Source organism: Corythoichthys intestinalis, chromosome 7, assembly GCF_030265065.1.
Source record: "Corythoichthys intestinalis isolate RoL2023-P3 chromosome 7, ASM3026506v1, whole genome shotgun sequence".
NCBI lineage: Eukaryota > Metazoa > Chordata > Actinopteri > Syngnathiformes > Syngnathidae > Corythoichthys > Corythoichthys intestinalis.
The window spans coordinates 2,960,130-2,973,726 of NC_080401.1; the positions used below are offsets into that span (position 1 = coordinate 2,960,130).

General features: G+C 40.3%; 1 protein-coding gene across 1 annotated transcript in view; it reads left to right on the plus strand.

Annotated features, from left to right (window-relative positions):
* Positions 1-13,597, plus strand: part of tut4 (terminal uridylyl transferase 4) — a 108,299-nt gene that overhangs the window by 39,149 nt on the left and 55,553 nt on the right. Inside the window, exons 11-12 of the mRNA XM_057840374.1 lie at positions 7,055-7,174; positions 7,593-7,787. Of these exons, the coding sequence (XP_057696357.1) occupies positions 7,055-7,174; positions 7,593-7,787 (315 nt within the window). The remainder of the gene's footprint in view (positions 1-7,054; positions 7,175-7,592; positions 7,788-13,597) is intronic.

The window sequence follows — 13,597 nt, forward strand, 5'->3', positions numbered from 1 at the left end:
GGGACAGCAAGCCTCACCCTAGGCCCCGCGGGCCCCAAGAGGCCCCGCCAACGACCCCGCCGGCCGGGGGGCAGCCGCGGCCGCCGCGGCCCAGGTAGGCGGACAGGACCGGAAACAGACCAAGGGGAGGGAAGCGCACCCCCCACAACCCACCCCCGGGCCAAGAGGGGCGCGCGGTATGGCACCAGAGGGCACCTCCCCGGCACCCGGTACAGGGAGACGCGGCTCCGGCCGGGCGGACCTGGGAGGGAACCATGGCTGCCGCATACACCCCCCGGCCCCCACCCCAACTCCACCCCACCCCGGCCGGCCGGGGAAGGGCCACGGCCCCGGACCGGCACCCGCGCGGCCCCCCCACCCGCCCACGACACCAGCGCGTGCCCGACGGGACCCCCCGCACAGCCAGACGCAACCAGACAAGCCCCGGCCGAAAATCCCGGGGGCCAAGACCGGCGGCGGGACGGCCCAGGGCAGGACGCCAACAAACGCCACCTGTAAAGCTGATAGAAGAAGAGGTTTATCAAACACCATTAGATGTATGCCAAGGACCAGTGAAGTGTATTATTTACGCATAGTTCCTTAATTGTTCCAAGTCTGATAAGTAATATATAGGGTGTTCCAAAAAAAGTTGCATATGATCCCCAGTAGCTGGAAACCAAATTGTCTATGAGTATCCTTGTAAAATAAGCCCATTGACCGACTAAACTGTGAAGGAAGAAAAATTATATATTACATGCTGTTGGGAGTGTATAAAACAGTTCGGATTTAAACATGTCCAGTTTCCAGCTGCAGAAGGATGCATACAACTTCCCTGGACACCCCGCATACATCCATTTATGTATACATTTCTATTATTTTTGTGGCATTCCTTCGCAGGTGAGAGAGAATCCTTATTCTATGTTCATCATTCTTGCGACCGTTTCCCACTGTTGTTCGTATTTGACCATTTTATTTGTCTGTTTGGCAGATATTTTCTCTAATGTTATATATTCAATGATTAGATTTAGCCATTGGTTAATGCTAATGTTTTGTTTGTTTTTCCAATTCAACAATATTGTTTTTTTGGCTATCGTTAGACTTGCTAGTAGTGGACGGGTTTGATGGATAGAGATATTCACTGTATTCAGATCGCCAAGCAGACAAAGAGTTGGAGACAATGGAATCCTGCAGTTCAATAGGAAAGAGAGTTTCTTCGTTACCTGTGCCCAGAAATCATGAAAGTATGTATCTGAAGTATCTTCGTTGCAGCTTGTACACATATCGGATTGGGAGAACCCCATTTTGTGCATTTTAGATTGAGTAATATGCCATCTGTGCAGTATTTTGAACTGTATAAGCTGAAGGTTCTTATTCTTTGTCATTATAAATGCATTTTTACAGATGTTGGACCAATAGTTATTATCTAATGTTACCGAAAGTTCGTTATTCCATTTTTCGATTGGTAGGCAAGTAGAGTTGTTACATGAGAGGGCTTTATATACTTTTGAAAGTATTTTTTTTTGTTGAGGATGTATATTTATTATTTTATTTACGAAAGGTGGTGGGTCTAACGTACCCGTTAGTGATGGAAATTTGCTTCTGATGGCTGCCCTGATTTTATTGTATTGAAGGAAATTGACCCCTTTGATCTGGAAATCTTGTAATATTTTTTCATATGACATGAATGTATTATCTTTAAACAAATGCTGTAACTGGTTTATTCCCGTATCATCCCATGTGCTGAAATAAATAGGAATTTTATTAACTCCAAAGTCTGGGTTGTGCCAGATTGGTGAGAATTTGCACGGGGCTTGTTGTGATTGCGTAATTTCCATACCTCTCCACCAGGCTTTCAAGGTACATGCTATCATTGGGTTTTTGAAGCAGCTATGGTGCTTAATACTAGAACTAATAAAGGGGAGGTTTGCCAATTGTATTTGGTTGCAGTCTGTTTGCTCTAATTCTAGCCATGACTGTTGTTCAGTGTTAAGATATAACCACCTAATAAGATATTGTATTTGATTTGCTATATAATAGTGTTGGAAATTAGGGGCCTCTAGACCCCCCTCTGGTTTATTTCTTTGCAATTTGGCAAGGCTAATTCTGTTTTTCTTGTTTTTAAAGTAGAACTTTGTGACGGCTGAGTCTAGGTCTTGAAACCATTTTTGAGTGGGTTTAAAGGGGATCATTGAGAACAAATAGTTTATTTGTGGTAATACTTTCATTTTGACTGTTGCTATCCGGCCCAAAAGTGAGATGGGTAGATTATTCCAGTGTGTCAAATCTTCACATATTTTTGCTAGGAGGGGTGTATGGTTTAGTTTAGTTAATTCTGTAAGTTTTGGTGAAATGTTGATTCCAAGATACTTTATATTCCCTATTGGAATATTGTGATTTTGATTTGCAGGATTCCATGAGTTTGTTGATAAGGGCATTACAATTGATTTTGACCAATTTATAGCATAATCTGATATTTGTGAAAATGTCTTTATTAGTTCAAAAGTCTCATGTAGGGAGGATTCTGGTTTTTCTAGATATAAAAGTATGTCGTCTGCGTATAAGTTAATTTTGTGTTCCGATGTGTGCGAGCAGATCCCTTTGATATTAGCGTTTTGTCTTATTGCAATTGCTAATGGTTCAATAAATAGAGCGAATAATAGGGGTGAGAGTGGACAGCATTGTCGAGTTCCCCTTTGAAGACAGAAACTTTGTGAAATGACCCCGTTTGTGTTTACAGTGGCTTTTGGGGCGTTGTAGAATATTTTTATCCAGCGGATAAATGGCTCACCGAAGCCAAATTTTTCCAAAACTTTGAAGAGAAAAAACCAGTTGACTTTGTCAAATGCTTTTTCTGCGTCCAAAGAGAGGATAATTGCTTTCTGTTTATAATTCTGTGCAATATTAATAAGATTTAACAAGCGTCTTATATTGTTTGTAGAGTTACGTCCTTTAATAAAGCCGGTCTGGTCTTTATGAATTATAGTGGGAAGAGTTTGTTCTAATCTAGTAGCTAAAGCCTTTGCAATAATTTTAATATCTGTATTCATTAAGGATATTGGTCTATAGTTTGCTGGTTGGGTTAGGTCTTTCCCTTCTTTTGGCAGTAGTTTGATTACTGCAGTGTTCATATTGTCTCTAATTTGACCCTTGGCACTGATTTCTTGAACCATTCTATAGAAAAGTGGTGCCAGCATATTCCAAAAGTGTTTAAAATATGATGTCGAGAACCCGTCGGGCCCCGGTGCGCGACCTATTGGCATGTCCTTTACGGCATTCCATAATTCAGCGAGGGTAAGTGGGGTATCTAGCAATTGTTGGCTTTCTAAAGTTATTTGGGGGATGTCAAGATTATTAACGAATAGGTCAATGTCTTCATTATGATCGTTTGTCCCCGAGTATAAGTTTTTGTAGTAGCTATAGAAAGTTTCGTTAATTTTTTCTGGTGATTGTGTTATTATGCCGGCTGAATCTTGTATTGTTGTAATTAATGTTTTTTCTTTGTTACGTTCGAGTTGGTTTGCTAAATATTTCCCGGATTTGTTATTATGCTCAAAATTGGTATATCGTAGTTGTTGTAACAGAAACTGAGTTTTTTTAGACAGAATACTATTGAGCCGTTCTTTGGCGCTGAAAAGTTCTTTTGTGGTATTGTCTGTGGGATTATTGGCGAATTCCTCCGTCAGTTGTTTGATTTTCATTTCTAATTCGTTTTCCAACTTCTTGTTTTTTTTTATATGATGAATATGAGATAATCTTGCCTCGAATTACGCATTTTCCTGTTTCCCAAAGCAATGACGGTGAGATGTTTGGGGAATCGTTAAGTTCCATAAAGTCTTTCCATTCTTTCTTAACGAATGTATCAAATGATGGGTCATCTAATAAGGAATCATTACAGCGCCAGGTTGCGTGGGGTATCGTGCGGGAGTCAGTTTTAAGGGCTAAAGAAATTGGTGCATGATCACTGATGATTATTGGATGTATTCTTGGCGAAATATTATTAATAGCGGAATTATTCGCTAGAAAAAAATCGATTCTTGAGCACGAACCATGGGCTAGGGATTGAAAGGTATATTCCCTTTTTGTTAAATGTTTTGCTCTTCAGACGTCACTTAAGCCAAAATCCTCCATATATTTCCTAATGGTTCTTGCAGTTTGTGACTGTTTAGTGAGTTTATAATTGGAGCTATCTATACTTGGATCAAGTGTAGTGTTAAAGTCCCCTCCTATAATAATTGTTGAGTTCACTGACATGTCACTCAGTTTACCAAAGATATTGTGGAAGAACTGTGTATCCTCGTTGTTTGGGGCATATATGTTCACTAATGTGAACAGTTTATTACTTATGGTAGCTTGTACTATTATGAATCTACCTTCCGGGTCTGCAATTGCACTATTTAATGTGTATGAGATCTTTTTATTTATTAATATTGATACTCCTCTTTGTCTGCTGTTATAGCTGGCTGAATACATCAAGTTAAAATTTGAGTGTTTAAGATATTTCTCTTCGGATTTGGCTAGATGTGATTCTTGCATGAAGAAGAGGTCTGCCTTTAATTTGGTGATGTATTCCATAATTTTAGTTCTCTTTGCCTGCGATCGGAAGCCATTCACATTAAATGAAACAAAATGTATATATGTCATATGCGGATATTTCTAAGTATCTTAAGGAAAGTAATGATCTCAGGATGTGTGTTATAATATTTGGTCCTGAGTGTCATCAACCATTCACATTCATTAGAAGCCATACGAGTATGTAATAAATCAAATTCTAATAGAAATGAATGCAATTTTTTGTAAACCGCTTGGCATAATTCACACGACATTAAGACGTTGTTAGAAGGATTAAATACATGGGTAGCATCATCACTAAACATTACAATTTTAAAGCGTGTACTTAGTGTGTGTTTGAAAACAGCGGTGTGGAAAAGGTGAGACAAATAACCCAGAAAAAGAAAAGATAAGAGCGCCAGTACAGAAATGTGTAGTGTGAGACATGCGTGACTCTTAAAGACTAAGTGATTATCAGGCAACCCTGATCTGTACGTGTGCATTGTTGAAATAAAATCGACTTAATATGGCATTGTGTACATATTGGAAGTGTTTAGGAAGTACAGACAAAGTGATTATCATGCAATCCTAATCTACACATGTGCCTTGCTCAAACAAAAAACCACTTAATTCAGCATTATATACGAACTGGAAGTGTTTCGAAGGTACAGACAAAATAGTTATAATGCAGCCCTAATCTACATATGTGCCTTAATCAACCCAAAACAATTTAATTCAGCATTATATGCATACTGGAAGTGTTTAGGAATAGCAAACTAAGTATTAAGCATCCCTAATCTATACATATGTCTTGCTTAAATCAAGACAGCTACATTCAGCATTGTATGCATAATAGAAATATTTAGGCATTACTTATCGGTCAGAATAGCCATTGGGTGAGCACTTGGTCTCGGTATAGTTGACCATCAATGAAAAGTTTGTCGAGCGTGATAATTGCACGTTTGCCCTCTGCTCTGGACCGCTTCAGAATTGGATAGAGGATTTTCCGTCTTTCGTTGATCTCGCGCGGGAAATGATCATTCATACCGAATCTTGTTCCTAAACCTACGCCCTTGATTTAATGTTGTGTTTTTAGTAGTGTTTGGAACTAATTACGCGATTTACAAGTAAAACATATTTCATTATACGAAAAAAATCAGGATCCAAAAGCCACTCCGCCACGAATTCATTTCGTATCTCGAGGTACCACTGTACTTGAATATATTATTGTATTTTTTAGACTATAAGGCTAGGTTCATACCGCAGTTCTTGATGCACAAATCCAATTTTTTGAATGTTTTTCTGACTTGAGTAAGGCATTAACTTCACGGTCTGAATGGGACAGATCGCACAAAAGTGGACCATTTCAAATCCGATCTAGGTCACTTTCGTATGCGGTTAAAATCCGATCTTGGCCACATTTTTCCAGAATGTGGCTGCGGTGTGAACTGTCTAATCTCCCAAATTGGAATTCATGCAGCAATTACATCCACAAAGCGCGAGACAGGCAGGGAGCTACGGAAGCGATGGAGCTGTGCATTAGCGTTAGCGCCTAGCTTGCACTCGGCTTTTAGGGAAGATGCGGGTTAGACAACAGTCATTAAAAAAATAAAAATAAAATGAGGTCTGGGGGGGGTTAAGCCTCGGTTTTCTTTCTGTGCAACAAGTGAGCAATTTTTCAGTATTGCTTACATGGCCGGGAGACGGGGCAAACTGCTTGCATATGTGTGGTTTGCATGCATGCGCACTATCAATCCATTTAAACTTTGAATATAAGACTAAACTGGGATTATTTGTGTCTGTTGTTTGTGTCCTCTGTTTGGAAATCAAAATATGATCACACTAGAATGACGTAGAGCAAGCATGTGTAATCATTTGTTTTGATGCATCTGCACATGCAGGTCAGTTTGCTCAGCGCATGTCAGACTGAGAGTTAGTGCGCGTGCGTACTACATTTACGGGCTCAATGGGAAAAGGCAGTCTGAACGGGCACGCCAAAAAAACAGATATGAAGAAAAATCGGATTCGTGCATTTAGCCCTCCGATATGAACCTAGCCTAAGGGGCAACATAAATGGTCAAGTTTATTTTCATACATAAGGCACACCTGATTATAAGGCACATTAGTGCACCAACTGCATTTGTTGTTTGTTCTTTATCTTTTACCAGTGAACTTATTGTTTGGCTAATATATTGATCTTTTGTTTTGTAAATTTATTGATGCTTTTGATGATGAATAAGCGTCTTTAGTTCTGTTATTCGCCAGCAAAATTAAGTTTATACATAAGGTGCTTTGGGTTATAAGGTGCATTGTCATTTTTAGGAAAAGTCAAGGATTTTAAATGCGCTTTGTGGTCTGAAAAATACAGTAGCTGAAATTTTACATCGGCACTCATGTGGACAAAGTTTCTATCTCAAATGAATTGCGCAACGAGTCTTTCTGAAATTATGCTGGAAAGATTCTTAAAGGTGTCGTATTTCCTTTTCATGATTCTTTAATGGTAAACTGCTTTTTCATTTTTCTGCAGCTATGTCACATTGACTGTCAGGCTGAGGGTGGCATCCCCTCGTATTCCTTTGCTCTCATGGTCATCTTCTTCTTGCAGCAGAGAAACAAGCCAGTCCTCCCTGTCTATCTGGGCCATTGGGTATGTTTTTATAAATAGCTATAAATAAACAACTGCTTCCACTGTCCCGCCGATTAAATGTCTAGGTAAAAATTATATCAAAAAATTATACATGAAATATAAAAAATTAGTATTGCCCTCTCCGTGGAGTAGTTGGTGAATACAGGCTGGATTGAAGAGACTGCGCGGTGTTTCTTTACAGGCATAGTAGGGGAATGAAAGAGCCACATGCATTCCCAGAGCTGCGAATTGCTAAACTAGAATAACTGAAATGGGGCACTTCTGGCATTGCCAAAGTTATCATGTAAATCCAGTAAATGGACATGAAAGATTAAAAAGAATAGAGACGATGTCACCATTAAGGCCTTATTTTGTGCGGGCCTAATATAAAGTGGGCTTTAATTTAATTTTTATTTTGTTACGTCTGATCCTTTTTCAGATCGAAGGCTTTGATGTGAAACGTGTGGATGAGTATCATCTGACAGGAATTCAGTCAGACATGTATGTGCATTGGGAGCACAGACCTTCTAGCTCTTCAGATGGACAGGGAGAGAATCGAAACGAGGCTAGGGTACAAGGCAGATCAAAACCAGAACGTCGTAAAACTGATAAAATTCAGCTTTCACACGGCTTGGTGAGTAAACAGTTTAAATATTTTTTAATGGAAGTTCAAGTGTAACTCTGGTGGTCTTCTGGAAAAAAAAAGGTTGGAGGACCACACTGATCAATATTTTTTAATGGAAGTTCAAGTGTAACTCTGGTGGTCTGCTGGGAAGAAAAAGGTTGGAGGACTACTAAGGGTGTAACGGTACATGTATTTGTATTGAACCGTTTCGGTTCGGTGTGCTCGGTTCGGAACGGAGGCGTACCGAACAAGTTTCGGACGTAATGTAAAGTGCTGTCAAAGTTAGCGCGTTAACGGGCGGTAATTAATTTTTTGAATTAGTCATGTTAAAATATTTGACGCATTTAACGCAAGCGCGGAATGCCCGCTCATGCATCCCATAAGCCCACCGTTAATTACGCCCCACGGACGGCTCGCTAAGGGCGTAACATAAAACGGGCCACACACACAAGTTGCAAGTGGACACAAATTTATTCACATAAGTCGAACTCGCAATGCACAAAATATACAAAATGCGGAAGGAGCTGGCTTCAGCGTAAGCCCAGGCCAAAACAACAAACAAAATGAAACTACACTTAAACCCCACCCGCTCAGTAAACCCTGATCGTAAAAAGGAAATAAAAAAAAAAAGACAGCCACTACCCTGGCTTCTACACTAAACAAAACGGGTTGAACGAAAAAGGCAGTTTACGTCTACTGCTGCGGTGCTCTTATTTACAGTGGTGAACAAAAACGATCCAATAACGAATGAACACAAAATACCTCACTGAAAAAGCGGGAGTGTAACAAAAATAGCGATCAAATGCGCAGGTGAATGAATGGCGCGCAAACAGCTGGCGAGGAGGGAAGCGGCACGTATGCTGTCAAATGCGAACTCTCACTGTTAACTGTAAAATGACGAGCGGTCAGATGACTATTGTTAACACTGCCTTTATTTGGTTAATAAGACTCAAGCACAATACAACACACACGCGGGGATGCGAGCTCAAACAACGGCCTAATAGTACTACCTTGTATCGGCATAGCTGCCGTAAAGCGAGTGCCATTATTGCCGCAAATGTAAACAAAGGGCTGCACAATGGATACATGACAGACAGCGGCTAGTTTCTGAAGTTGGCACCCTTCCTCGGGCGGCCCATCAGCGGCGGCGACGTTGTCTGGCCGTCCGGTGTTAATCAGAGTACGTCATGTTGGGAGGGGAGGCAGCCAACTGGTGGACGCGACGATCAGCTGACTGACAGTCTCAAAAAAGATAACAATTAAACGGCCAGGCCATCGCACCACTCAGAAGTGCAGTGAGCAGCGTGGGTAACGGTTAAATGTAACATGGAAGAAAAGAAAAGCGGTTGGCCAACTGGGTGGGGAATTCAAATTAAAGATGTGATTAACTCAATTAAAAATTTTAATCTTTTGACAGCCCTTACCTAACCCTTACTTTTCGAGGCTGTGGTCATAAAGTTAATATGAGAAATTTGAAACTGTTCAGTGTTGCAACTGTTCAATTTTGCACAACAGATATTTTTTTTAAAGAAAAACTCTTAGCCAATGTTATTTATTTTTATTATGTTTTTCAAAATATCTACATTTCAGAATATTGTATTTTCTATTTTTCAGCAGAATTCTAGCTTTGTATACGCTAATGTTCCTATTGTTGAAAGCACAAAAGTGTGTAATAAACAACTAGCACATATATATTTTGCATTTTGTTTTCTTACTGTACCGAAAATGTACCGAACCATGACCTCAAAACCAAGGTACGTACCGAACCGAGATTTTTGTGTACCGTTACACCCCTAAGGACTACACTAATCAAAAGATGATGCCCTATCATCGTGGTGAAAGTAATCGATTCACAGATCATATCTGCAATGTAAAGGGACAAAGAACTAGGCTCCAATTTGTCCATCCGCGAACAGTTCCCGCCAGAGATCATCAACAGACTAGGCTGCTTCGCCCGTTCATGGCCAAGGTGAGGAACCCTCCCCCCCTACCACCCATCCCCCCGAAAAAAACAAAAAGCACTTGTCTGTGGAGTGACGGTAAACTCTACAGCAACTCCATAATAACTCATTGGTTTAGTGGAGGACATGAAAACATTGTTCCTGAACCCAAGGAGTGAACTATCAACACTGCAACATGCTATCTCATAAATGTAAACCAGTGCTCATCAATTATTTTGTGTTATGATGTCGACGTGGCTCAGTGAGAGAGTAGATGTTCCCCATCCCAGAGGTTGTCAGTTCGATTCTCCACCCTGATGAACTCGTCTAAGAATCCTTGAGCAAGATACTGAATCCTACATTTCTTCTGATGCTGTGCCACCAGTAGGTGGATGGGTATGTAGCGTAAAGTGCTTTGAGGCCCTTGAAGGGTGAATGTCACTGTAAAACTCCATTTACCATTATGTCCCCTAAGAAGATATAAGTGTTTTGTGCCCTCTCAACTTTCTGCAGCTTCTATAAATAGTACCATTTGTCTATGAATTTATTATAAGCACACCTCTGCATAACATTGTTTCCTTGTTAACATTAAACAAAAAAATATAGATCAACTTACAATAAAATATAACTATAGACTTCATAATATATTGACGGGACACGTGGGGCGGGGGCTATTTAAAAAAAAACATTAAAATTCAAATATTTCAAAACCAAAGCTGCTACCAACCTAAAACCAAAACAGGCACCTAGCTTAGGCATATATGAGTCTCCATGAGTGGCAGCATTAAAAAAAAAAAATCAAAGTTTTTCCCTAATAAAATCCCGATTAATTATTTTTTATAAGTATAACAAAACTTAAAATGGCTATAAAATTCTCAGATTTTACACTAGATGCAGAAAAATCACCAAGTGCAGAGACAACACCTATATTTTCAGGATCAATAGCAATATTTAACATTAAGTTTTTGCCCAAAATAGCAACTTAATTTTTTTTATTTAGTGCAAATTTGACATAAGTTTTCAAGAGCTAATGAATTACTCAATTTTCACATCAGAAATGTATTACTTAAGGAAAGCATGCAGTTCAATAAATTATAAATAATATTCAAATAAATTATAAATTCTGTATGTAATCACAACTTTTTATTTTTTGAATTCCGATGCCACTATGGGTCATGGGGGGAGATGGCCGCTTGAGGACAGCCCATCTCTCCCCTGTCCACCAGCTCGACCAGGACGTCGAACATCACGGAGGGTGGGTCACGCCTCTGGAGCTCCACGGCGATCTCCATGTTCTCCTGATGGGCAAGCTCCTGCTTGGCCTGGACCTTCCTGGCCAGGTAGCCCTCGTTCATCGGCTAGTCCGGCTGATCGTCGGCCAGCTCCCTGGCAAGCTCGGCCGAGATCTCCTCATCCTCTTTCTCCTCTAACTTTGTGCGGTCCTGGTCGGCCTGCACGTCCCCGGGGAAGAACCCAACGAGCTTTAGCAAGTGCAGGCGCTGGGCAGGCCTATTGCTGACCATGAAGTTCTTTACGCTGGTCCAATAATCTTGCAGCTACTTTCCCATGGTGGTTAAAAGCCCAAAAAAAACAAAACAAAAAAAACAGCAAGTTATCATTCATTTTACGTAAATATTTCGAAGTAGCAAAGCAAAGAGCTTTTTCAAGTTGAAAAATCTTGTGACTAAATGTGTAAATCCCTGATTTTTATAGATATGAATGTAAAACAGTCTCGATTGAAAAAGAGAGCTAATTCGGATTGGTATCTTTATATGGGTGCGTGGAACAAAGCCGGTGACGAAATGATGTTGTGAATCCGATCAGAGATTCAAAGAGGCTGTTCAGGATTTATTTTTGGTTTACTTAAGAGAATGATGATGATGGGTGTGTGTGGTTTTCTGCAATACGGTATAACCATATGCAACATGTCAGTTATATAATACACACGTGCATATACTGTATAAACATATCTATCTACCTAAATTAACACGATCAACATTGGTAAATGGTGTTATACTTGTATAGCACTTTTCTACCTCTCAAGGTACTCAAAGCGCTTTACACTACATTGCCATCTACCTACTGGTGACACAGCAATGACCAGAAGCAATGCAGGTTTCAGTATCTTGCTCAAGGATACTTAGGCAAGTTCATCAGGATGGAGAATCGAACCCATAACCTCTGGGTTGGAGGACAACTACTCCACCACTGAAATTAAACATAAATGACATATACCGCTCACATAATGCATATAATGCTCATCATGGACAATAATCAGCAAACCCATTAGGCAGGAAAATAGAATAACAACCTAGATCAGGGGTCCCCAAACTACGGCCCGCGGGCCGAATACGGCCCGCCTCCACATTTGGCCCGGCCACCTGAACATTTTTTTTTTCCAATAGTGTTATTTATTTCCTTGCTTTTTTCTGTGAAGAACCCAGAGAGGGTTATTTGGTTATTGTCTATTTAATTAATAGTGTTATTATTATATTATATTATATTATATTATTTTTTTTAATTTTATTTACTTTTGTTCCGTGAAGAATCCAGAAAGGGTTATTTGATTGTGGCTTTCTGAAAAACAATAAATTTTTATATTTAGGCACTCCTGCAATCGTCACACTTTTTCTTATACAAACTGACACGGCCCCATTATCAGAGAACTGAAATGTTATGTGGCCCTCACAGGAAAAAGTTTGGGGACCCCTGACCTAGATTGAAAACTGAATTGGAAACATAGTAAACTTTTAGCCTCAACAATGTAATCAAAGGGGCAAACAATTAGCGTTAGCAATTAGCACAGGGCAACTAGCGGTTAGCTCGCAGTGGCCAGCGGATGCAACGGATTATTAGCTGAGGAACTGTCATCAACCAAATGTGTTTATACATCATTAAGGCACACTTCAACCCTATACTTCTCTCATTTACACACAACTTTCAGATGGTAAGTAAACATGACGGTAGCTTGGGGAACGAACTACACTACTGTGAAAGGAGGAGAGAGTTACTATAGCGAGCTTCGTTCTTAAAGGACCAGCATCGCTACAATTAAACTAAAGCGCACATACACACACAATGGGCTTTCCAACAAGGTTCTTGGTTAAAAGCAAAAAAACAGGCAGTTAACATTCGTTTTACGTAAATATTTCAAAGTATAACACTACTGAAAAATCCAATATGGCTGCCGTAGCAGCTAAATTTTCCCATTGTATTCACGTTTCAAAATGCATTCATGGTGCGAAAAATATATTAATTACCTTGAATCCTCGACCAAATCAGTCTTAAGACACTAGTGCCTGCTTGTAGGCTTATGTTTTGTCCTGTTTCAACTTACTTCCGGCGTTAGAAGGTAGAGTGTGTTTGAGAATTGCTTTCCCTGCCAGGGGCCCGGGCTTTCCCTGCCAGGGGCCAGGCCCCCTACTTGAAGGCGTGGTGCAGTGTGTGGGGAATGTGACCCATCAATATAATTATGAGGTCTATGGTATAACTTTATTAACATACTAGTATAGACACTACCCACGTGACGTCACAACTCCTTCCTCCTGACTGGTGCCGCCCAATTGTCCGTCAACACATCATGTTTACCTGTTACGGCTACGTACATTCCTCCTATTTACGACGTGTTTTTCTGCTCGTTAACTTTAATAATCAAAATGGTGAAGGCGTGTGTGGCGGTTGGTTGCAATAACAGAGAAGATAGACTGAGAGACTTGAAGTTCTGCCGGATTCCGAGAGACCCGGAGAGAAGAGAGCGAGATGGGCTGCTGCAATTCGACGAGAAAACTGGGCTCCAAACGATTACCACAGATTATGTAGTAGTCATTTTATATCTGGTAAGATGCATTTAAGATATATTTAGAGGGTTTTGGGCTGACA